Source organism: Colias philodice, chromosome 13, assembly GCF_061535455.1.
Source record: "Colias philodice isolate Cphi_HAF_F1 chromosome 13, ilColPhil1 Martin Lab GWU primary, whole genome shotgun sequence".
NCBI lineage: Eukaryota > Metazoa > Arthropoda > Insecta > Lepidoptera > Pieridae > Colias > Colias philodice.
Genome location: NC_143098.1, coordinates 7,424,810 through 7,445,383, shown reverse-complemented (window position 1 = coordinate 7,445,383; position 20,574 = coordinate 7,424,810). Strand labels below are relative to the sequence as shown.

The window sequence follows — 20,574 nt, the reverse complement described above, 5'->3', positions numbered from 1 at the left end:
TATTTTTACCTTTTTACTCATATTAGCATTTGAAATATTTGAAAGATAAACATGTAAGTTGATTATACAAACAACACATGTAAGTTGTAGAGCAGTTTGTGTCAAGCAAGTCTCAAGGAACATAGGACAAAGTGATTGTATTAATTAACCATGTAATAAAGAAAACATTTACAACTTTTTAAAGTGATGAAACAGACTAGTCTTAAGTTGAAGGGGTCAATAATATAAATATTTTAAAATAAACAAAAGAACATGGTGTTCATTCTTTATTTTCATAACAATTTTCACATTAATATAAACAGTTGCAATTCAATAATTATTTAGGATTGAGCTTCATCTTTTTCAGCTGTTGATTCTGAAGGTTCAGTGTCGTCATCATCTGATTCACTCTCAGATTGTGAAGTCTTAGTTTCAGTTGTGTTTGTTTTAGGTATCTTTGCTTTAATTTTCGCTTTCTGTTTCTTTTTTAATCGCTTTGCTCTTTTTTTCGCTGTCTTTTCTTCAGCTTTCCGTTTGTTTTCTTCTAATTTTCTCTGATATTCTTCATCTAACTTCTCCTATAAAGTAAATAGCATCAGGTGTTAGGGTACAAATCGATTCATATTATTAATACACAAATCACTATAAATTTCAAATTAAATAAAATTTATTTACTTGTTCACTTTTTTCTTGAATAAATTTTTGTCTTGCATATTCTTTTCTTCTAAGATGCCTATAGACATGAAACTCTCCGGAACCGGCACCAGCACTCGAGCCCATTACATTTCGGACAAAATCTGGTGGTGCAGCTAGCGTCTTTTCTTTTCGCCTCTCAGGGATCAAAACTGGCTTTTCCTATGAAAGAGATAATTATTAATACAAGATATACTTTATGTTTTTATTTAAAGAAATCAAAGCAATATTATGTTTTTGTATTCACCGGATTTTTCATTAATTTTTCTAGCCGCAATCGTTGTAAGTCTGTTGCATCTTTTATGATTATAGGTTTCTTTTCTTCTTTATCATTTTCTTTTTCACTCATTATAAAAAAGTTCTCGGCTTAAATACACCAATTTTAATTTGAAATAGATGTAATGAAACGTAAACAAAATCACAAAATAGTGAAATTGGTGAAATTCATTCGCATTGTTTTTCATCAAATTTGTAATTTCGGGCTTGTCACTGTCAAGTCACAAGTGTGTCATACATATGACACACTTGACAATGACATGTCATTATTACATAATGTGATGGAAATTCACAGATGAAATTTTTAGTAGGACAAACTAGATACATATCTCTTGAAAATAAATTTTACCTAGCTATAATGTATATTGTTTAGGTTTTCAAATTTGAATAATTTTACTATTTAGATTTCTAGAATACACGTCTTTTTTATATAATCGATAATTTTTCGAATCGGAAATACTGTCAATACAACTCTATTTTCACCTTGTGAAGGTCAAAGGACAGTTCGCCGGTGAAAATCAGAGGAAATTGCACGTCTGCAAAGGTTAAATAAGTCAACGAAATTAAAGCAGCTGAATTATATTCGGTAAGTACCAAGTACCAAGATTTATGCAAAACATATATATATACAATATTGGTAATACTTCATAAATCTGAATTTCCAATTAGATTATAGTGCTTCATAAACTTCGTTAGATAATACATAAATTTGAAGAAGCTTTTACCTATTTAGAAATTATATTTCTGCTAATTATTATTACTTACTACTATGTAAATATATGTGCAATTGGGGAATTCAAATTAAAAGAAACCTAAAGCTTAGTTTCATACGTATATAATATTAATGATGTATAGTTATGATTACCGGGCGTCTATTATCCACAGTATCAAAGATGCCTATCAAATCGATCAAAGCTCGTCAGATCTTCGACTCCCGTGGTAACCCCACCGTAGAGGTCGACTTGGTGAGTATTATTTGACCTTGATGCTTATGTTAGTCATTTGTAACTTCTTCATCCTAAATTCAAATATAATATCGTTTTAGGTTACTGAACTGGGTCTTTTCCGGGCAGCTGTACCATCTGGAGCATCTACTGGAGTCCATGAAGCCTTAGAATTAAGAGACAATGTGAAAGGAGAATACCATGGCAAGGGTGTTTTGACTGCCATTAAGAACATCAACACAGTAATTGCCCCTGAACTTTTGAAGCAGAATTTTGAAGAAACTCAACAAAAAGAGGTTTGAACTAATATAATTATTTTTTTTATTTATTCATTTCTACGACTACCTTTCATAAGATGTAGATTAATAATTTCATTTGAAACTGTGCAATGTTGTTGTGTAATTATTCATAGTTGTATCTCAAAAAAAGAAAAACTGTATCTACAACACTTTTTCAACAGATTGATCAATTCATGATCACCCTGGATGGAACTGAGAACAAGTCCAAGTTTGGTGCCAATGCCATATTGGGTGTGTCTCTAGCTGTAGCGAAGGCCGGAGCTGCTAAGAAGGGTGTTCCTCTTTACAAGCATCTCGCTGATTTAGCTGGCAATAGCCAAATTGTGCTACCAGTACCCGCCTTCAATGTCATCAACGGTGGCTCCCACGCAGGAAACAAGTTGGCTATGCAAGAGTTCATGATCTTGCCAACTGGTAAGTAATGACTCCAAATTTGTTATTTCTTGGCACTATGTTGTATGTAGCATTGTTATGATTTCATCATACTCCAGTATCTTGTATATGTAAATAAATAGTGTTATCATCAATTATTTTAAAAGTTATTACTTATTGTTATCATAGTTGAGTAATCTGTTTCGTGTATCTATATGTTTTCTATCACATCAAAAAGATCAATCACGGTTCAATATACATAGTCTTTGAATTCAACTTTGATTATTTATTTATTTTCTTAAAAATCGTTTTCATGTACCACATTTGAGAATGGTGTTAAAAGGAACTGAAAATATTCTACCTGTGATCTACTAACATAGTCTTAATAATGTTATTGTTAAGTCAACTATGCTATAAATTTTATACTGAACTAGCTGCGCTCTGCGGTTTTTCAAATCGGACCAGTTATAGTTCTTTAGATTAGCGCGTTTAAACAAACAAACTCTTCAGCTTTATAATATTAGTATAGATTTATAAGATAAAAATGTCCTTAAAAATTATAAGTATGGACATTGAACACATAATATAAAATATCTGATGTGACCATAAAGTAATATCACAGAGATGATAACACATATAAAACGCATATAAAATTAATTACATGTTACCAGGTGCCACATCATTCAGTGAAGCCATGCGTATGGGCTCTGAAATCTACCATCACCTCAAGAAAATCATCAAGGAGAAGTTTGGATTAGACTCGACAGCTGTTGGTGATGAGGGTGGCTTTGCACCCAACATCCAGAACAACAAAGATGCGTTGTTCCTTATCCAGGACGCTATCCAGCAGGCTGGATACACTGGAAAGGTATTAAATATTATATAGAACGCACTATATTTAATAAAATTGTTTCAGTAACCTTTTTTGGCTCAATTTATATAATTATTTAAGATATTCAATATCTAGAGAATAATAATTAAATTTTCTTATTGAAATTTTTGGTTTTTTAACCGACTTCAAAAAAAAGGAGGAGGTTATCAATTCGGCCTGTATGTTTTTTTTATTTTTTTTTATGTATGTACACCGATTACTCCGAGGTTTCTGAACCGATTTACGTGATTCTTTTTTTGTTCGATGCGGGATGGTGTCGAATTGGTCCCATAAAAATTTTATTCGGATAGGCCCAGTAGTTTTTATTTTATGAGCATTTTTGTCTGTATTTGTAAATGTTGCAAGTGCAAGTTTGAAGTCGGTTGTTTTTAACGCAGTTATCACTTGTTTATTATTATAGATTGAGATTGGTATGGATGTTGCCGCATCTGAATTCTTCAAGAATGGCACATACGATCTTGACTTCAAGAACCCCAAGTCCAACCCAGCAGACTATTTGTCATCGGAGAAACTCGCTGATGTCTACCTAGACTTCATCAAGGACTTTCCCATGGTCTCCATTGAGGATCCCTTTGACCAGGACGATTGGTCCGCGTGGGCCAACTTCACTGCCCGTACATCCATACAGATTGTTGGAGACGATCTTACCGTGAGTTGAAATTATTTTTGTGTTATTTAAAAATTTACATTCATATACTTTTTTCATACAATTTCATTTTAATCCTGATTTATGAAATTTTAACGGTATTTTTATATTGAGATAATAGTCTAAAAATATACTACTGCATTTTCTAATATAAATTACTGGCAATTACTGAGCACAAACAAGTATTGCACAAATTAATTATGTATTTTATAGGACAATAAAAAGGAAGATACATAAACTATTTTTTCTATTTATTTCAAGGTGACAAACCCTAAACGCATTACCACTGCTGTTGAGAAGAAGGCTTGCAACTGCTTATTGCTGAAGGTGAACCAAATTGGAAGTGTCACCGAGTCTATTGACGCTCACTTGCTGGCCAAGAAGAATGGATGGGGTACCATGGTGTCCCACAGGTCAGTTATAGGCTATTCATAAAAATTAAGATTGATTTATTATTTACTACCTTTCCGCCCGCGGCTTCGCCCGCTTTGTCTAAAACCTAATAAATTATATATATTAAAACCTTCCTCTTGAATCACTCTATCTATTACAAGAAACAGCATCAAAATCCGTTGCGTAGTTTTAAAGATTTAGGCATACAATAGGGACAGAAAAAGCGACTTTGTTTTATACTATGTAGTGATAGTAATATTCCGATTCATGTATTATAAATGTGTATTTTTTATATTGTGAGGTTGAATATTATCCAATTTTATTTCTTAAAACCTCCCACTCTCATCATTTATTGTTACAAAATTTATTTCTTTAAATCATGTTTATTATTTAAAGCTAATATTTTTGGAAGTTCTAAATCCTAAGTATAAAGGTTTAAATAAAAATAATTATAATAATATTTTTTTTCTAACAGGTCTGGTGAGACTGAAGATACTTTTATTGCCGACTTGGTTGTTGGTCTGTCTACTGGCCAGATCAAAACAGGTGCGCCGTGCAGATCTGAACGTTTGGCAAAATACAACCAGATTCTTCGCATTGAAGAAGAACTTGGAGCTGCTGCCAAGTACGCCGGCAAAAACTTCCGCAGACCAGTTTAAATGAATGCCATGATAATATAACCTGCATTAACGGATTAGCTGACTGTTGGGCGTTAAAAATTAGTATGGCACAATAGTCCTACTTTTAAGTACATGCATATTCCTTTCTTGCATTATAATATAATATAATGTTTGGTTTTATATTAGATTGTTATATACAATAGATCTACTGATTGTCAAAATTTGCTACTCAAAAATTTTATTTGTCGTGTAGCGTGTGATGTATGTAAGATTATTTATTTATAAGTTGTAAATGTGAATTCTGATTTTCGAAACAATAAAAGCTGTTTAATCATTTGTCTCTAATCATTATTGAGCTCAAATTATAGGATTCCTTAATTGCTCATTGAATCGCAGTATTAAAAAAAACTTGAAACTATCATTGTGTGAAAAAATTCACCATACAGCAAACAAGTAGCAACAACGCTGAAAATCCTCATAACAAACAATCTTTACTGGCTGTGCAGGCGCCGCGCAGTTTATCCCGTGGACAAAAGAAAGCTTAATAGCTTGTGTTATTCTGGTACATTAAGCTACAGGTATTATCAAAATCCGTTTAGTGCTTTTCCGGAAACAGTAACAAACATCCATACATTCTTATAAACTTAGATTATAATAATAGAAAACAAAACTTGATGCGAGTGAAAAGCCGAGGGATGGATATAGGATAGGTACATTTGTAAGCCACGAACGGAAAGCTAGCTATTGCTTATTTACTAACTATTTATTTAGTCGTCTCTTTCACTCACGAGTCACGATAGTTGAATCATGCATAAGATGCTGCATGCACCTGAATCTGATGTCCCACGGCGGGTCAGGCAACAGACCGCGGCAGGCGTTCTCCCGAATAACTATTTAACTAACTAATGAACTAAGGCTTATTTGGACAAGTCACAAAATAATAGGTGACCCTCATTCTACTTTTCTGAGAGAAGTATTTTCTTCAGTAACAAATAAAATGTATAATAGACATGTATCCAGCCCTAGTACTTGAATAAAAAAAATAACGACGACATTTTCACACTGTCTTCTGTCAAAATGTAACTGTCACTAAAATTTTGGCATAAAAAATCAGCTGGTATCACAAACATCTAAAAGGTTAACATATTGAAAATGGTTCGTATTACAACAATCCTTCGTCGTGTTCCAGTAATTAAATTCCGCAAAGGAGGAATAGGGCAACCTGGTGCTCCCGCGGCAGCGGCACCCTCGGGAGCACCGGCAGCGGCCTCACATCAAACGGTATGTTGACCTTTATTTCATAATCATGTGAGCCGAATTTGTTTTGTTTCTCATTATTTCGACATTCCATTATGTAGGAAAATGCAAGTATCCCTTCTAAGTCGTGTTAATTTTAGTGTACCATGTAAAATGCATTATGTATTTTGATGTCATAATCAACTACATATATTTTTTCTCAGCCTGTTCAAGCTCAACCAAGCGCAGCAATGAGTACTGGCCCTATATCAGATATTGATTTACCTCCCCGCTACAGAAGACTACCTCTCTCACAAGAAGAGATTGATCACATCAATGGCGGTGGAGTTGTTTAGTGCACACAGTTACTTTTTGTAGATTTAACACTTAGTAGAACACTTACTATTTTTGTTAGTTGTAGCAAGTTATTTATTGTTATGGTAGAAATAGAATTTTTCTTGTATGTATGAAAGCATTTATAAATTGAATTAATTTTCATTTGCAAACCTTATTTGAAGGAAGTATTATTTATTGGTATGTTGGTTATTCTGCCATTTGTTTAATATTGTGGAAAATATAACTTTAAAATAAATTTTTATTATTAATAAGTCTTTTTATTAATCTCTTTATCTTTATTGTAATAAAATTCTTTTTATCATGATTAAATTAATGCTTAAATTGATAATTCTTATGGAATTTTTGCTTGATTCTTTGACCAAATTTAGGTATATTCTGTGCTCGCATTTTACAGCAAAATTAAGAAGTAATAAACATATAGCATTCAATATGTTTACGATTAAGTTCACAATCAGTTGAAGCATTAATCAAAATTTCTTCTGGTATTTGTCATATTTATTAATGTAAACAAACTTTCAGGAAACAAAAAAAACATTAGCAGCTAGTACAACTGCATCAGGCTTCATGGTTCCTCGAACAATAATGATTCAATATGGAAAACAAGGCGATGTGATTGTTTTCAAAATGTTACTTCAAAAATTAGAAGGAAAACCATTGAAAGTTTAGCAGCTTTTTTTTAATATGTATATCAAATAAAAATTACAGCTGTAACATAACAATGATTTAATATACTTTTAAAATATAAAAATAAATGCTTACTTATATACTAATATAGATTTTATGTCATTGGCATAGTTGTAGTATAACTATTTTTTTGGTGTGAAATCAACATACAAAATATAAATCACATACAATAAACTGAGGACTAGTAATAATCTAATAATATCGAACATTGAGTTTTTCTTTCTGGATGGACCACATCTGTGCAGACGGCCCATCATAGGCATTTTCACTATTATTTTCGAATTTTATTAAACCAAACTTTGCAAATTTTTTCTTCCATTCGCTTGTTTGTGATAATATTAGTAACGTTTTAGCAATTGAGGTTTTAATGTTATCTGAAATATAGAAAATAATATTAAGAAATATACAGTTTATAAATATATATTGGATATCTTTATTTATATTTAAAACGTAAAATACAAGATAATATCTAATGAAGGCCTCCTACCTGATAATCTGGAATTTACTACGATGGGATACGGCGGCAATCGCCCTAATGTTTCCAAAGTTATAATATCTTTACCTCCGTCGTGCATGTATTTTTTTGAATTTAGTAGGGTCGTTGAATCGACCGCTGCCCATTCCGCTTGTTTAGATAAGACCATTTGAGCAGAGGCCAAATGTGATCCAGATTCTGAAACCAATTAAAAAGATTGATATGATATTCTATTTTGTTCTAATTTTTATCGAACATCTGTGTGTGGTTTACTTAGTAGTGATCCAAAGAAAGATGCATTTTCGCCCTTTTCTTTTAATGTCTTAAGGACTATTTTACTTCCGCTGAGTGATTCTTCATCGCTGTATGCAAACGTACATCCGCGAAGGTCGTGTAAAGTATTGACGTTATGGGCCCTGTAATAAAATAAAATAAAATAAAAATTATAAGTGTCCAATCAACCGGAATCAAAAATTAGGAACTATATACGACGAAAATCAATTGAGAAATAATAGAAGCATATTGTGTTATCAGGAGACATGGCTGATAACAATTAATTTATCTACTTATTTGCTTTTAGACTATCGTAACTACTCGATGTATTCGATATTATTTACACAGACCATCAAACTGTATTGTTTATTAATGTTAATTTACTAGTGGTGCAAGTTTCGTATTTTAAAACACCTACGCGACTATAGCTATGTGGTGAAAAATCTCAAAATGAGCACAAGGCTGACATGTTTTAATTTATTTTTCTCATCGAATAATTCAATGGCAAATATTCTGTCTCAATAAAAAGCAATACTAGATTGCCATAATAATTTTGTAATTTTAAGTAAGTAGGTATATGAATAATATGAAATGCAAAACAAAGTTTCTTACTTAGGTACATAAAAAAGTAATAATAGGTACTTATCGGTAGACCGTTACCACTCAATACAGCAGTTTTACTCAAATGTGACCTATATTAATGACACTTGATTACTATGAGATGATTAAATACATATTATATCTATTTTAATAATTTAAAACGACGCAATACTAAAATTCTTTAGTTGTAGGTAACCTTACCTTTTATCACTATGTATAATAACATCGGAGAAATATCCAGGTTTATTTTCCACATTCATTTGATGGGCAAATACTGGAGTAACAGGCAAAAGCTGTATGTATTTATTTCCTTTCTGCCTTATTCTCATATAGGCTGCTGCAGTCATAAAAGCTGTAAAATGTTCAAATGATTAAAAACATCAAAAAAATTGAATTAAATTTCCATTTCCTTTATTTTTATTATATACTAGCGGTCCGCCCCGGCTTCGCCCGTGGTACATATTTACGTTTTCTCTACATAAAAACCATCCTCGTACTTCAAGGAATATAATAAAAAAAGAATTATCGAAATCGGTTCAGCCGTTCTCGAGTTATGCGCTTACCAACACATTTTGCGATTCATTTTTATATATAAGACTTAACCAATATTTAAACAGGATGTTGTTTCTGTCTTATGCGGGTAGTTTTGTATATAGCCGATAGCGGGTATGTTAACTAGGTTTTGTAGATCTCCGAAAATATTTTAGGAAAACAAAAAAAATAAGAACTTACCCAGATCAAGCTTATCAGACTGAAAGGGATCTGGACGGTTAGCTATTGGTCCCGGGCTTCGGCTTTCATATTGCAATGAAACGTAGCAATCCAAAGCTTCTTCCACTAGTTCTATTATTAGCTCATATAATTCAACGGGATGTGTAGGACACATGTAAGTTGCAAAACGAAGTTCAAGCTTGTCTACCATTTTTTTTATTAAAATAAATTTTTCCTGAGTCTTATTGCAAGCGAATGTCCGATGTTTATTAAAATATTGAAGAGAATGTTATTTATTTGTACATATTATCAACGTAGACGATAAACAGTAAACACGCCGTGTTCACGACCTCGCTGGTTCTTGTTCGCTGCTGTTTCGGTAACATCATACTGTAGTCTGTACACGTGATAGAATAATGATCAATAATACATATATTAATCCTATAATGGACAATTGGAATGTCTGTTTAGCATTAGCTTTTGGTATAAATGCTATAGAATGAATTTGATATATGATACTCTATAGTTACTTAATACCATACTATATACGCGCTAATCTCATGAACTACTGGTCCGATTTGAAAAATTATTTCGGTGTTAGATAGCCCATTCATCGAGGTAGGCTATATTATATCATCACGCTAAGACGAACACGAGCGGAGCCACGCGGGTGAAACCGCGGAGCGCAGCTAGTTTAAAATATACTTCAAAAGAACTGCATTTCTAAATAGAAATTTAATTTTTTGTACATATGTATTTGTAATAAAATGTATTTTTTTGTGTCTTTGAGCCTTTAATCTAGATAATATACATCTATACTATATACTACTAATATAAAGCTGAAGAATTTGTTTCTTTGACCGCGCCAATCACAGGAACTTATATTATACTGATTTAAAAATTCTTTCAACGCGGGGTTTGTACTTTGTTAAGTCATTCGCGAGTGTTATGGGCTATACTTACTTAAACAATCGTAATATAATATCATGTCCCAAGGGCGAAGTCAAGGCAGCCACCATAAACCAGGGTTGGAAAAAATCGAAGAAAGCACGATTTATTGAAAAAATCCTAATAATAATTAATCATTACTTTTTTGATTTTTTGCTTTTATTATTTAAGTAACTGTATTTTTGTGCGTAACGGAACGCGCCGCGTGCCTAAAGAGACAGTACGGGGATTTCCCTTTAATTAATCCGTGCTATTGAATGTCAAACAAACTTTTTCCAGTGGTGAAGCAATTGTTTGGAGCGATAGCTTTTTAAGCTGCTGTAGAAAGAGTGTTTTCTACATTTGGAATTGTTCACAGCAAATTAAGAAACCGACTGGGAGTCGAAAAGGCTGGAAAACTAGTTTTTTTATTCAAATATTATAATAGAGATATTGATCCCTCAGATTTAAACGACCCTAGTTTTTAATAATTAAGATATCTTAATCTGTTTTATGCACAGGTTTTATGTTGATCTGTGAAAGAAAGTAAAATTAAACCCATGAATTAAACCTTTTTGTTTTAATCAAGTTTTAATCATTGATTTTTATTGGAAAAATTGCGGTCTTACTTATAAAATGTTACCCATTCGCTAAGCAATTGGATTAGTTATTGCAATAACCTGTCTTGTTTTTATGAATGACGTTTCATGTAAGCAAGAGCAGGACACAGCTATGGTAGGAAATGGTTGAAATTTATCCATTGTTTAACTTTTTATAAGTAAAGCCGTTGGTTGTTTGTAAAGTAGGTTTTAGTTTACGATGGAGATGTTTACATGATAACCATGGTGATAACGTCTTATTGGTGGCAGCGTGGTGACTGGTGGCAGCGCTCGAGATGAGACGGGAGATCGGTCCGTCTCTCTCTCGATATACCTGCGATCGCGCTCGTGAGGTTTTGGTGTGACACAAGTTTCTGAACATGTCACCCGACAAACGATTTTAAAAACGTTATCACGTTAAAATCGGTTGATTTAAATCATGATTCTCTACCTGTACTTTCGAATTCTCATCTGCACTCAGTTGGACAGCTTACAAGTGACGGCATAGTGCTGAATCTTATTATTTTATGCTCTCATATCGTTCTAGATAGGTCACGTAGTTCAAATGACCAATAACTTTTTCAACATGGGCCTGTAGTCTAATTTTGTTCTTTAACCATTGGCACTTGGCAGTACTCAGCACAGAGCAAGCACTCAGTAGTAGACTAGTAGTAGCGTTTAGCAACTATTATGTATTCTGTGCTAGTACAGTCTTTACACAATACACAATCAGCACTCAGCCGTGGATGAGAGAAGTTAATATTTTTGTCATAAGATTGTGTTTTTTTTAGTCTGTGCCTTTTATACCTCTATAACATCTGTGTAACATCTAAATTATAACCTATGATTATAACCTAAAATACACAAACGTCAAACAAGCAGTTTGTTTATTCTAATCTGCTACATAAAAAATTATTAAGGTGTTTATACCGATTGCGAATCCTTAGATGAATTAAATTTGTATTTTTAAGATATAGTCATGGGAAAAGAAGACACTACGACGAAGAAACGTCGCAAATTAAATACAAGTTCTAGTAACGAGAGCTCTAAACAAAGTCCCGTGGATTTGTACAAGGTAGAGTTCCGCTAATCTAAATAAATTTAGCTTATGATTTACTTAAGATATACCTAGAAATTTTTAAAGCCAATAAAGTTATTTAATTGAAGGTCCTCTTTTTTAGAAAGTAGTAGAATTCGAAGAATCTGAGGCTAAATTGAGGCCCGCAGAAAAAGATGCAACGTTATTTATGAAAATTTGCCAAGATGTTCGTCAACTTTTTGCAGATATAGCAGAGTTAAAAGCCAAAGGCACAGAAGAGGTAAGTTTTCATATATTTTAAACACAACATTGTCTTCAATTGCATAACAATGTCTTTGTAAACAATTCACATTGCAGGCTAAGGAAAAAATAAATGCAAAAAGAATAGAGGCGTCATTACATTTGGTTGCATTAAAAAAATTAAATCGTTTAGAAAAGGTGCGAACCAGGGCAGGACGGGACGCACTCCACAAGGAGAAGCAGAGAGTAGACTCAACTCAATTGCTTTTGCAAAATTTATTGTATGAAGCTGATCACCTAAATAAGGAAGTTACAAAATGTTTGCAATTTAAATCCAAAGATGAAGAAATTGAACTGGTGCCTGTTGAAGATTTTTATAAAAATGCTCCAACAGAAATTACGCGTCCAGTAAGTTGTGGATTTAATTTAATAATTACAGAATAATGTACTAATATAATAACCTTAATAACCTCAAGTAATGTTAATGTTAACAGGAAATTACCAAAAAAGATGAACACCAACTTCAGCTAGCCAGGTTGGAATGGGAGCTTCGGCAGCGCAGAGAGCTAGCGGGAGCATGCAATGAACTTATTGCTTCCAAGGAAAGAGTGGCGGCGGCTATAGCAGCTGCGAGGTCCCGGCTGGATGCCTTAGCACCACATCTTAGAGATGTTCTTAAATCAACTAAGCCTCTACAGGAGTGCTTGGCATTGAGACTAGATGAAAAGAGAGAAGAAACTAAATTGGCATCTTTACTTCCCTCACCTCTATTTCTTCTTTATACAAATGCCAGTGCATATTCTGATGCATTGGGTGTTAAAAACATAAGCGTAGGTAGGTGTCGCTATTTTTTTAAATGCAAATACATTGTGTGGTTTTAGTTTTTTCAAATCGGACCAGTAGTTCCTGAGATTAGCGCGTTTAAACAAACAAACTCTTCAGCTTAATAATATTAGTATAGATGATTTGACAAAAGGATAATTTTTAGTTTTAGAGAATTATGAATACCACCATAATACTATATTAATTAAATACATATTTTATTATAATACACAAGCATAATGAATGGTCCTAGAATATTTTTTTTAATTTGCAGTTATATCTGGAGATGAAGATGAAGCTAGAAGGCTAGAACAAATAAGCCATGTAGAAAATGAGCTGGTTGTTTCCAATGATTCAGATTCAGATCAAGATGCTAATGATGAGGATCAGCGGGAAAAAAAGAAACGCCATCATAGATCAACAAAAGTATCAAAAGAGGAGAAGGCAGAAGCAAAAAAGAAAGAAGCTCTGAAAAAGCACCCCTTAAATGTTTCTCTATCGGTTAAAATCCCTGATGGAACTGCTTTAAACTTGGCTTTTTTCTATCTTATGCATTTAAAAATCATTGTGGTCAAGTTTTATTTAGATCATTTAAAGCCAATTGCCGGAGTTTCCGCTGCTGATGTCCTGGATGGAGACTGTGTCCTCAATGAGTTGTATACTGGAGATACAGGAAATGACTCTCCACATTCAGCCACTGCTTATGTACTTAAGGCAGCTGGTATTGCAGATGCTTTTCAACACTTTATTCCTGAAGTGGGTAGGCCTTACATATGGGCCCAAAGAATGTGTGGATTAGATTTTATGACTGCAATAGGAGACGAACAGAAAGATCTTAAAAATTTCCAATTATGTCCTAGTTTAAGTGTGGCTACAGTTGAAAATTTTATTTTTACTTTACAAAAAAGATTAAAAGCAAGAGTTGAACTAATGAAAGAGTTGCAAGATCTTGAGTCTGGTAAAATCATGCCATCTAAAGAAACTTCTACTATTAGGTTGTCAGGATCTTTGACACAGTGGCAATCAGTCAGTTGGTCGGAATATAGTCAAGCTCCATCAACAGCATTTTTAATATCAGAAGGTTTAGTTACTCCAGATAACATGTTATATCGTGCAATCATTACTCGCCAGTCTGCAAAATTAGTGGCTTTAGTGGCCCTAAGCAGTGATTACCCAAAGAAAGCGCCTCTTTTCTCATTAACTCTACATTACAATGGAACTCATCACAATGCTACTAACGATGATATTAGAGATATTGAGAGAGTTGTCAATACAGATTGGCAAAGTGGGAATATTAAATCTCATCATAGTCTTTCACACAAAATCCAACAATTGTTAATATGTCTTGATATTTTGTTAGAATCAATGGGTACATCTGAATTTCCGCCTGATAAAGTCATGATGCAATCTGTGAGGGGCAGAAACAGGATGAAACCTTATAAATACGTAAAACAAGGAACAGGTATTTTTGTACAGTATTGATGTAACAATTCTGTTTATAAAAAATAAATACTTATTTTGTAAAATACATTTGTTTTCATTAATAAATAATCCCTCTTAATCTACACTTATATTAGAAAGAAATGATTTATTTTTGTATGTAATGAATAAACTCGGAATTTCTGGAATGATTCTAAAAATTCATTCATCAAGATTGTTTGGAGGCTACATTATAATAGAACCTAATAGATCCCACCGCAGGGTTATTGCGTTCATAGTTTTTTTGATTAAACCAAAATTTTATAAGTTTATTTATAATTAGCCTAGTTAGTAGTTTATTTATAATTGACCTAGAAGTCAACTATAGAAATAGGGCTTGCCATTCAAAAAATATGAAATTTAAAATTTTCAAGCCCCTTCCCCAGTAGGGGAAATGGGACTTCACTTATGTATAAACAAAAAATAAAATACACGCCGTGGCGCAGGTGTAGGTATCTTTACGCTGCCTAGTATCACAGAATAATTACTAGTAGCCTAGATACAGAAGCTTTTCTTCGCAATGGTTTTCAAAGAAATATGTACTCAAATCAAAATGTATAGTATTTTATGTTAAGATTCTCTAATATAAAATACTAGCAAATAGCAATGCCCTGCAGTTTCACCCGCATAGATAGCGATATCGTGACAGTGAAAAGTCTACTATACCTAGGTCGGACTATAGGTTTAATTTTTAATCACATGAAAATTTTACCCCGTCCCGCACTACGGCCTGCTCGAACAGTATACCAAGGTACTATTTTCTGTAGATTGACACTTTTAAAAATTCGTTATATCTTTTGAATGGAATATCCAATTCTTTTCATTTAAAAAGTATTTTGCTGGTATTGAAACAGTCTATAATAAAACATCATTTAATGGGATAAGGATTAATATATGTGTATGGATAACATGGTTTGATTACTGTCGGCACTTCTATTTACTTTGAAAACGTAAAAAAGTTGTTGTAGTAACATAACTACTGAAGATGGACATATGGTATCGTGGACTTTCTTGTAGATATTTATCTTCTATAATACCGTAGAACATTTTTTTCTTCTATCTTCCATGAATGAACTTTTATTGAGGAATTTTTTACACCTTGGGTTACATTATTGCATTTTTGGTAAGGATCTCTATTTTTTTTCAAAATGCAATATAGCCTATGTTGCTCAGTGAAGATGCAGCTTTCTAATGGTGTAAGAATTTTTTAAATCGGTCCAGTAGTTTATGCGTGAAAACCATACATACATATATACATAATTACAAACTTTTCCTCTTTATAATATTAGTATAGAAGTATAGATATAGATCATCATTTTTCTTTTTGTCATTGCGTACTAAGACCCCTGTAGAACCGCCATCCTGTTACAAATGACCCGAAATTTTGTGTCAGGTTTTCGGGTCATTTGTAACAGGATGGCGGTAATTGCAAACGTAATAAATACTCAAAATATTCTTACGTTATCAGCGTACATCAAGCGTACTGCGTACATGCCAAGCTTTAGGTTCCATTGAGTATAGTAAATGCACATGCGTACGTCCTATGCTCAATGGTACTCTGTATTATAATCTATCCACAGACAAATGTCCAATTACTACTAAATATAATAGTGGGTACTAGGTATTAAATCAAAACAAAATTAGGTATAATACAACAGTCTTTATTTATTCTTATTTTCGTAAAGCATTGATCATTTTGGGAAAGAAAATAAAAAATACATAATAGGATCACAATTGGCTATTACAGAATACAGTTTGCGAAAATACACAAATTTAAACATCATACTGAAAAATTTCCTAAAAAATACTTTGAAAACATTATTCGTAGCTTAACCTAAAAATGCCATATTGTTATTGGTCGATAATGAGATCTATAGCATCTTGTCCATATCGAGATATTTTACTTCATAATTTTCACACTACATAATTAATAGTAATAATATTAGAATGTTAATACAATAATTATGAGATGTGTTTGCAAAAAACAATACTACATTTTTAAACCTACATGTACATTTTGATATTCTCTTTGTCAATTTCTAAAATTATATAAAACCTCTTTAATGGCAATATGTATATGTTAGCGGAGCTGAATGGACATGTCATAAATTTCTTGTACTAAAGTTACAAACAATAATATGAAAGTACAACCATTATTAAAAGCAAGAAGCTTATATCTAATACACTGGAGATTTCAGGTATGAACTTGCCAAGTTGGAGTGAAAGGGATAAAAAACATACAGGCGTCAATCCATGTCATATTTTCTTGTTACAAGTTAATGTTCATACTGAAATCTCCAGTGTATTAGATATAGCTTCTTGATTAAAAGAGTATAATGACACATCTATTTATCTACTTATCTATGAAAGTTTAAGCTGTACTAATTCATTTGCACTAAAATGTTCTAGAGCTCTACAGTCCCTACTTAAAAGAAAACCTACATACTGTTAAAAAAATATATAACTTACTATTGCAATCTCTGGTAATCTTCTTTACTACATTTGTGTTTATATGATTTGTTGAAGTCATTCACTTTTTTATTTTTACACATTTTTTAAATATTTTTTTTTTATCACTTCAAGTCATTTATAAAGACAAAATAAAATCACTTCTCATCTTGTATAGTGTACTTAATTCTATATGTTGATAGCTTATTGCATTATGAGATCCCAGCCTCTAGTTTTACGTCCATTATCTTGCGCGGCCCTTTGAGGCAATTGAGCCGCCTCTGTACTGCATCCCGATCTGTATTGTAACATAATTTAATTAGGACATGTAAGAAGTGTTTTGATTTTATGTAAACAGGTCGTTAGAGTCATGCGTATTTCCGTAACGAGTTGACAATATTCAAATAATTAAGAAAAATTTCAAAGATTTTTTCACCACAGTAAAGGCACTAATATTATATATAGTGAAAAAATTAAAAATAAAACTAAAAAACACACTCAAATATGATAAACTCATGACATCATTTAGTTCTGACCGATCCTTGATAAGTGGTTAAATTTGAGTTAGTAACATACATTTCCCTATATCCATAAAATATTTTTTTTACGTATAATATATTTTTAAGCTATTGCATAGCTTCTATCGCGGGCCTTGAGCGCGGGGACCGAATCCAGAAATTCCGTTACGAAAAAAACCTCACGCTTCCCACTCCGTCGGGCACGGAGGTGTGGCTTGAAGGCATGCTATGCAATAGCTTTACCGCGGCAGTCCCCCAGTGCCACACGTCTTTTTTTTTATATATTTATTTATTTATAGGTGCACTCACACTTGGAGAGCGTGGTGCGGTGGTGCGGGTGCAGCGGCTGGCGCTGCACGAGCGAGTGCAGCAGCACCTGCGCCGACATGTAGCGCCGCTCGCACTCCTTCACGTCGCCGAACAACTCCTCGATAGCTGCCATCTGGCACTGCCGCCCAAATTACACGTTATTTATTTATTTATTTACTCTTTATTGTACAACAGTCTTATAAAATAAAAGTACAACAAAACCATTCAAAATGTACAAATGGCGGCCTTATGGCTCTAAGCCATCTCTGCCAGGCAACCTTCAGGTAAAGGACAGAGCATAATATACCAAAGGCTAGGAAGCCAAATAACTAATTAATTTAAAATAATAAATTCGAAGAAAAAAAAAGAAAAATAAATAAATAAAGCACAACGTCACACATAATTTATATAGGTCGCGTCATGTAAAAAGAGCGCTGAAGGTTAAGCTGCGCATTGGCGATTTATTGGTCTATTTGGTGTTATGAGGTGGTATAAGAATAACAAATATGTAGTTGGGAAGCCACGACTCGAGAGCCTACTTCAAAAATAAAATAAGCAGCAAATAACTTTCGTGCTAAACTCGATACATGCCAAAACACACCCCATCACTTTCATCCAGCGTTCTTTTTACATGATTCGCGTTATACATACAACATAAATTACGGTTAGGGCATTGACATTCAATAATTTATTATTTAAGTAGTAGATCCACAATCACGCTCATCGAGCGTTTCCTATGCCTAAAACTTGTGCAGAGTTTTGTATTATGAGTGTTACTAGAGATATTAAACATTACTGCCACGAAATAAGGTGTAAATTTTAATGAATGATTTATACAAAGCCACTCGGACATCTTTTTACGAACTTTTAGTAATGATTGATTTGTCTCAAGATACGAATATTGTTAATATGTATTTAAGAAACCTGAGAAGATAAAAGTCATAAATTTAGGGAAAACTCACCAGTTCAATAGCATGTTCGTAAAGTATTTTATCACAGACCGCCGGTGTGACTCCCGTTTCGTGTAGTCGTCGCGATTCGTTCACTATCCATTTATATTTGCCGTTCATAAGTGATACCACTGTAAATGTATAATGAATAAGAATGATTGTTTTGAGTATTGAATCCAAAAAAAAAAGAGCGTTAGTGCCGAGCACACGTGTCAGAAGTGAAACTTCTTTGGCAAGATTCAAAGATACCAGAATCGTCGCCTTACTCAATGTGACGGTATTGCCATGACGCGACCTTGAAATTTTACTCTCAACGCGCCTAAAGAAGTTTCACTTCAAAAATAATGTATCAAAAGAATGCGTCATTCATCAAAAACAAAGCACTTTTATATAAAATTGACTTGATTGTTCGCTTAGAAAACATTAATAGAAATGATCATCCAAAATTATATTTAACTAGCGGTCCGCCCCGGCTTCGCCCGTGGTACATATTTCGCAATAAAAAGTAGCCTATGTTCTTTCTAAGGGTCTAAAGATTGTCTGTGCCAAATTTCATCAAAATCGGACCAGTAGTTTATGAGCCTATTCATTACAATCAAACAAACAAACAAACAAAGTTTTCCTCTTTATAATATTAGTGTAGATAAATTTGGCAAGAAACATGATAATAAAATTTTAAATGCGCAATGTGTGCGCACTGACCGCTGCGCACTTGCGGCGTGGGCTGCAGCGTGCGCTCGCGGTAGCAGTCGGCGGCGAGGCGCAGGCCGGCCGCCAGCGCCTGCATCGCCTGCACCAGCAGGCCCAGGCGCACGCTCTCGTTGCAACGCTCTGCAATCGGGACACAATTATTGACGTGACAACGTCTTATAATTCGATAGAGCCGGCTGCACGCACGAAAAAACATGACTCATACGGCGTTACCTCGCTCTGAGGCGTTCCATGTAAGGCTTGAAGTGCAAGCGAGAGCGCGGAACGAGCGACAAAGAAGCACAATCGGACGTTGTCACGTTCAACTATCGTCAGTAAACCGATTTTACAGACAACCAATTTTTTTTAATAATTATTACGCTAAAAGTTCTATTTCATTCATTCAAATGTCACCGTTAAATGTATCCAAATCAAATTTCATGTATTTGTTATTAAATAAAATTATTTATTTCAAAGTATAGTGATTTCTTTACACACATCGTTATTTAACGTATAAAAAGCATGTTTAAATTATTTTCCTATACTGTGACGTGTGTGTATTACAATTACTTTAAATAAGAATTAAAAATTAAGTCAACGTATGCAATAGTACTAAACTACCAGAAGCAGAAATCGTTTTTAACAGGTTTATATTGACTCAATTTGAAGACACAGTTTGGTTCACACATTACACCAAAAATTTACAAAGATTTTCTGTAGTAAACATTCCCGTAAACAACATATTACGAACTGACCATCAGAAGCGTCCATGAGAGCGGCGATGGGCGCGCCGCACGACACCGCCAGGTCGGACAGCAGCTCCGCCAGCATCAGCACGAAGTTCAGCTGCGAGAACACTTTGCTGTGCTCCTCCTGTGATGCGTAAAAATATTACAATAATTATAAAAAACTATTGTGTGGTTTTATGAAACCACGGTAAAAGTGAAACTAAGGCACAAAATTATCGTATTTGTACGATAATTATCGTACGGTTCGACCGTCACGCGACATGCGCTACACAGACCAAAAAGTTTGAGACGATGTAATAAAAGTTTAACTTTAAAAATTGAATTTAAGGTACATATTTAAAATTATGATTAATA

At 33.5% G+C, this 20,574-nt stretch overlaps 7 protein-coding genes across 9 annotated transcripts in view; 4 read left to right on the top strand and 3 right to left on the bottom strand.

The window, feature by feature from the left end:
- Nucleotides 1-20,574, top strand: part of Rnb (BTB/POZ domain-containing protein Rnb) — a 56,165-nt gene that overhangs the window by 21,029 nt on the left and 14,562 nt on the right. The window lies entirely within an intron of this gene.
- Nucleotides 254-1,168, bottom strand: LOC149483475 (PRKR-interacting protein 1 homolog). The gene is made up of 3 exons (XM_089702965.1): nt 920-1,168; nt 655-834; nt 254-557 (listed from the first exon to the last, which is right to left on the bottom strand). Exons 1-3 carry the CDS (start codon nt 1,019-1,021, stop codon nt 321-323), a joined length of 519 nt encoding a protein of 172 aa, XP_089559091.1. The 5' UTR covers nt 1,022-1,168; the 3' UTR covers nt 254-320.
- Eno (alpha-enolase) lies at nt 1,390-5,450 on the top strand. Its single transcript, XM_089702518.1, has 8 exons — nt 1,390-1,534; nt 1,834-1,913; nt 1,994-2,188; nt 2,353-2,605; nt 3,235-3,431; nt 3,856-4,104; nt 4,363-4,514; nt 4,970-5,450. Exons 2-8 carry the CDS (start codon nt 1,842-1,844, stop codon nt 5,151-5,153), a joined length of 1,302 nt encoding a protein of 433 aa, XP_089558644.1. The 5' UTR covers nt 1,390-1,534; nt 1,834-1,841; the 3' UTR covers nt 5,154-5,450.
- LOC149483473 (uncharacterized) lies at nt 6,191-6,958 on the top strand. Its single transcript, XM_089702520.1, has 2 exons — nt 6,191-6,395; nt 6,575-6,958. Exons 1-2 carry the CDS (start codon nt 6,267-6,269, stop codon nt 6,704-6,706), a joined length of 261 nt encoding a protein of 86 aa, XP_089558646.1. The 5' UTR covers nt 6,191-6,266; the 3' UTR covers nt 6,707-6,958.
- LOC149483472 (uncharacterized) lies at nt 7,226-9,981 on the bottom strand. Its single transcript, XM_089702519.1, has 5 exons — nt 9,472-9,981; nt 8,941-9,091; nt 8,140-8,282; nt 7,879-8,064; nt 7,226-7,765 (listed from the first exon to the last, which is right to left on the bottom strand). The coding sequence occupies exons 1-5, from the start codon at nt 9,659-9,661 to the stop codon at nt 7,584-7,586; spliced, it is 852 nt and encodes a 283-aa protein (XP_089558645.1). The 5' UTR covers nt 9,662-9,981; the 3' UTR covers nt 7,226-7,583.
- On the top strand, nt 11,829-14,603 carry thoc5 (THO complex subunit 5). The gene is made up of 5 exons (XM_089702517.1): nt 11,829-12,051; nt 12,158-12,295; nt 12,373-12,663; nt 12,750-13,089; nt 13,352-14,603. Exons 1-5 carry the CDS (start codon nt 11,956-11,958, stop codon nt 14,557-14,559), a joined length of 2,073 nt encoding a protein of 690 aa, XP_089558643.1. The 5' UTR covers nt 11,829-11,955; the 3' UTR covers nt 14,560-14,603.
- Atg1 (serine/threonine-protein kinase unc-51-like protein Atg1) overlaps nt 16,202-20,574 on the bottom strand; it is a 57,737-nt gene continuing 53,364 nt past the window's right edge. For all 3 annotated transcript variants that reach the window (XM_089702525.1, XM_089702526.1, XM_089702528.1), the window contains 5 exons: nt 20,227-20,344; nt 19,484-19,612; nt 18,794-18,912; nt 17,832-17,970; nt 16,202-17,302 (listed from right to left, as the gene is read on the bottom strand). In XM_089702525.1, the coding sequence (XP_089558651.1) occupies nt 17,217-17,302; nt 17,832-17,970; nt 18,794-18,912; nt 19,484-19,612; nt 20,227-20,344 (591 nt within the window). In that variant the 3' untranslated portion in view covers nt 16,202-17,216. The remainder of the gene's footprint in view (nt 17,303-17,831; nt 17,971-18,793; nt 18,913-19,483; nt 19,613-20,226; nt 20,345-20,574) is intronic.